The sequence below is a fragment of the Diabrotica undecimpunctata genome, chromosome 11 (genome assembly GCF_040954645.1).
Source record: "Diabrotica undecimpunctata isolate CICGRU chromosome 11, icDiaUnde3, whole genome shotgun sequence".
In the NCBI taxonomy this organism is placed as follows: domain Eukaryota; kingdom Metazoa; phylum Arthropoda; class Insecta; order Coleoptera; family Chrysomelidae; genus Diabrotica; species Diabrotica undecimpunctata.
Window position 1 is genome coordinate 31,489,432 of NC_092813.1, and position 5,088 is coordinate 31,494,519.

The 5,088-nt window shown below is 32.5% G+C and overlaps 1 protein-coding gene across 1 annotated transcript; it reads right to left on the bottom strand.

Moving 5' to 3' along the window:
- Positions 1-212: 212 nt before the first annotated feature.
- Positions 213-1,639, bottom strand: LOC140452849 (uncharacterized). Its single transcript, XM_072547181.1, has 2 exons — positions 1,078-1,639; positions 213-859 (listed from the first exon to the last, which is right to left on the bottom strand). The coding sequence occupies exons 1-2, from the start codon at positions 1,637-1,639 to the stop codon at positions 213-215; spliced, it is 1,209 nt and encodes a 402-aa protein (XP_072403282.1).
- Positions 1,640-5,088: the final 3,449 nt, after the last annotated feature.

Sequence of the window (5,088 nt, forward strand, 5' to 3'; positions counted from 1 at the left end):
GTTCAACACAACATCTATGCAGCTTTTCCGCGCTGTGGGAGATAAGGTGAAGATTGTCATGATGATCGCCAACATTCGTCACCGATAGGCACATCAAGAAGAAGAGAACTCATTTCCACACCACCATAGAGGTAGAGTGATAATGGTGCGTTTTTTTTATGTGGTTTCCCCGGTAGGCCTAATCCACAAATACTTAAACTTAGTGCAAAATATTATTCTGAGAAACTTGATGTACTATCATCGTCAGGGTTTATTATAATTGAATCTACTCTGGCTTCTACTAAATTATCTAACTCCCACATTTTTGGTTCCACCTTTTGGGTAACATGCTGTACACAATTTTTCCATTTTTGCGGAGTTATGGTGGATAGAGCTTCATCAAATAAATTTTTCATGTCGGCAAACTTAAAAGTTGTATTTTTAGCTGCTACATAATTTTTTATATCTGCCCATATCAGTTCTATGGGATTCAACTCACAGTGATATGGTGGCAATCTTAAAACAATTTTATTTTGACTTTTCGCCATTTCGTCGATGATGTATTTATCATACTGTTTTTTATGTTGATTAACAAGTGCTAAAAGTTGCACTTTGAGAAGTGAGTCATCAAAGGGGATGCTTTTTAGATGTAGCCATTCTTGGATATCCGCTTTTCTAGAAGATGTGGTGGGGATCTTTTCAGATTTTCTGGAATGATACGACGCATTGTCCATTACAATCACAGAATTTGCTTCCAATTTGGGTAAGGTTTTTTCAAACCAACTCTCAAAACCTTTTCCATCCATTTGCTCATGGTAATCTCCACTTTTCTTTGATTCAAAACTCCATAGAGCGTCAGCAACAAATCCGTCTTCGCTGCCTATGTGACAAATAATCAGTCGCTTTCCTTAACCTAAAAATTCAAATATTATTTATCAATTTCAATGTTCAACAAAAAATATTACCTGATGGATTTTTCAGACCTGTCGAGAGTCCATCCAAAAATGCTTGTCTTGATGAGGTGACTGACTTATCAATCCATGTTTTTGATTTAGTATGACCAGCGTTAATCCAAGTCTCATAAATAATATATTTTACGATTGCCATTCCTATGATCTTTTATCTGCCTTAAAAATTCTCTTCTCCAGATTACAAGGTCATCTCTGTCTGTAAGCATACTGTTCCGGCCACGTTTTTCAAATTTGAATTGAAGTTTTTTCAAAAGCTTGTAAAAAGTAGTACGTTTGAAATCAGGTAGATTGGGGTCGTCGTTGACCTGTTGTAGAACTCTATCTATCGTGGGAATTTCATTTCTAAAAAAGAATTGATGCACTATTCTTCTTATCGCTACCTTGTCAAAATCATCTACAGATTTGAGTTTGCCTTTACGAGTGGTACATTTTTTTGGTGCAACTAATGTGTGTGTAGTTTTATATTCTCTAATAACTTTAAACACAGAACTATCCGATACTCCAACTTTATCGGCTACTCTTTTCTCAACAGCGGACAATATTAACGCCGGATTTTCTTGTAACTCGTGCTTATACACGTTTACAATTATTTCTTTAACGTCTACGCTTAAATGGCCTTTTTTAGATCTCTTTTTGGTGGGAGTTAAAGGTATGTTTGCGAGTTCATCGGCAGAATCCGTGTTCGACATATTAATTTGTTTTAGTGACTGTATATACAAACCTGCAAAATATTATTTACAGGCTAATATTCTAATAAAATAATAGATAATAGTTAATTGAACAGATATATTAAAAAGGTCAATACTCCCAATCACAATCTTTATTTTCAAGGTGTTACAGAAGCGACCGATTTCGAGGCTTACAAAATTTGCCTCATCCTCAGACAAAGCAAAGAGTTTGTTTTGTTAAAAAACAATAATATAGATATCGACAATAAGAAGTTTTCCGCTTACATCCAGGGTACTGTCTGTCTTCATCTTTTTCTTTATGACACTATCTATTGTAGTGAGGTGATATGTTGATCATAATATATGTTGTAAATAAAAGACTCTTGGGAATATGGTAGAGCATTAATGTGTTCTAACTGTGTAACTGTTGCTAAAGGTTGTTGTCTTTGATCCTTAAAATACTTCTTGGATGTTCTAGTTTTTTTGTCAAAGTTTTTTTATTATTAAAAAGGTATGATTCTCTTCTGGTTTGTAATAAAATTAAAAAAGGTTAAAGACAAATACACATACAGTATAAGCTGCCACATCCGGACTTTATATAGTTTAAAAACTTGTGGAAGATGGAAAATCACATATTATGCAGTAGGATGTCCTTTTTTTGTTGTTTTTGTCACAGGTTCTTACAAGGTTAAGACCTAAAGGTCTTTATTTTGTAAGACCTTTTATTTACATACATATATAATGATCAACATATCACCTCACTACAATGATAGTGTCAAAAGGAAAAGATGAAGACAGACAGTACCCTGGATGTAAGCGGAAAAGTTCTTATTGGCGATATCTATATTATTGTTTTTTAACAAAACAAACTCTTTGCTGGGCCTGAGGATGAGGCAAATATTGTAAGCCTCGAAACCGATCGCTTCTGTAAAACTTTGAAAGTAAATATTAGATTGTGAGTATTGACCTTTTTAATATATTTGTTCAATTATGGACTCACACTTGCAACCCTTTTATCATCATAATAATTATTATATTAGAGTCAAAATAATATTAAATTTACTTACTTCAGTTGAGAGAAAACAGCAAACACCTTAAAAATGTTCACAGTTCTAAGTTTATTTAAATAACACTATAATTATAAACCAACACTATAAATATACCAACACACATAATATGTATTATATAGAGCTATTAAAAGTAAAAATTATATTTATATAATTCAACAGACATAAATATGATTCGTAAGGATTACTGAATCCATATCTGTTAAAACTGCAAATTATGCGTCTTTGTTTAGAGGTGTAGATTGTCGTTCCTTGTGAGTTTCTACTTGTTACTTTTGATACGCTTTTGTATATAATCAGTTACAGTATAAGTGATTTTGTAACAAGTAGATACCTCTTCAGCATCTCTAGATACTTGGAATGAATATATCACGCGTCCCTAGTTTGTATATTCTACTTTTCTGTTAGGCGAATATGGTATAGCAGTTAATCGTCTAATTCTACCTGTTCCAGAGTCATAAGTTTTGTGCTCAGTGCCGGCTTCGGCCTCAAATGGTCGATCCAATTTGCAGTGTGAGATCCAGTCCCTTTTGTTCGTGTGTTCGTGTCCAGGATTCAACTCCAGTTTCCAACCTCAGGAACTTGTTTTTGTATTATTGTGAAATCCAGGTAACATTTTTTTGTGTTTAATTTCTATAGCAAAATAGACATTTTTTAAATAAACGTAATAATTGCTTTCATATAAAAAAAAATTGTAATCTTTAAAGTAGTAAATTTTATGGTTTGACTTTAGCTGTCATTTTATTTGATTAGTTTTGTTTTAAATTTAATGTTAACATATGACAGCTTACTTTATTTTTTTCGATATTTATTTGTTTTGTTTGTTTTAAAGAAAGGTTAATCTCTGTGCGATAACACTTGTAAGTTTATGTAGTATCTCCAACTCCTGGAGTTTGTAAAAAGATGACACATGTAAGTTTTTTTTGTATTTTTGTATTTTGCAGCTATTATTATATTTTTGTATTGTCTTTTTTGAGCATTTTTGTGTTCTCGATGTTTTGTAACTGTTTGTGGTGACACAAATATAAATGTTAAATTTTGTTTCTTAACATTTGTTTATTTTTTTTAACTAACCCTTTTTTTTGAGTTTTATTTGAAAAAGATATGTTTTTTATGTTTAATAGTTATATCTCCAGTTACAACTAGCTGGTTGTAATAGGTATAATTAGGCACCCCAAGTGCGCCCTATATTAAATTTCTTGAGGCGTTTCCGGTTTATTTTCATTCTGTTTGTCCCAAGAGATTTATGACCTTTTATTTCATTTTTCTGCAGTTTCACCAATCCGACACCCTGTTTTTTACTTATCCACGACCCCAGCTCTCCAACTACCCCCTGAGTGCCCGTTCGCATGTGTTTCGATTATTTTGCTTGCCCTTCTACACCCCCAGTAGTTTCTTCCCCCAATTTTCTACCCCTTGTATTAATGCCCCGTGTGGTAGGCAAAATATTTCGTTACAATGGTAGTATATAATATACCGATTGATTATAAATTAAATGACAATTTTTAGACATAAAAACACTGCAGAACCACAAAGTCAGACTACTTTTCTGATAATTTTCTTTACTGTCATTGTTGTAGAAAGTATTGTTGGACATAGGGTGCACACCCATATGGTCGAAAGTAATTTTTTTAAAATCATTAAGTACAGCCTAATTCTGCAAAAACGTATTTTACTACAATTTTATTCGCATAAATATACACTGGAGAAGTACTTTAGACCAGATAAACTAGAGGCTGATCCAAACTCTCAAACTATAGCCAAAGAATTCAAACATTGGTATGAAACATTCAAGAATTTTTGGAAGAGTAATAAATCTAAAGATAAAATTAAGTTACATGCTTTTAATAAATCTCGCATACAGTGTATGATTACATAACAGAAGCAAAAACATACATTTCTGCTATAAAAGTTTTGAAAGAATTTTATGTTAATCCTACAAATGAGATTTACCCGAGACATATTTTAGCTACAAGAAAACAACAAATAAACGAATCTATAGATCAGTATGCACCACAGTTAAAACTGTTGGCTACAAATTGTAATTTTAAAGGAGTTTCTATGGAAGAAAATAAAAATGACTATATTCGTGATGTTTTTATTAATGGTCTCTTAACAAACAACTTTAGCTTGTGTTCCACAAAACCTGGTTAGACTTATTATTTTTGAGGACATACAAGACATTCTCGATCTCTATGTCCAGCAAGGACTGCTACTTGTCAAAACTGTCATAAAATTGGACATTAAGCTAAAATGTGCATGCAATCAAAGAAAATTCAAACGAAATCAATTTCTGCTTTTACAACTGCAATGGCTTCTTCTATGAAACCACCTTAATCGCTTTCAAAATGTAGCCAAAGTAACAGTTAACCAAAGCCTAAAGCCAAAACCTTAATTGACACT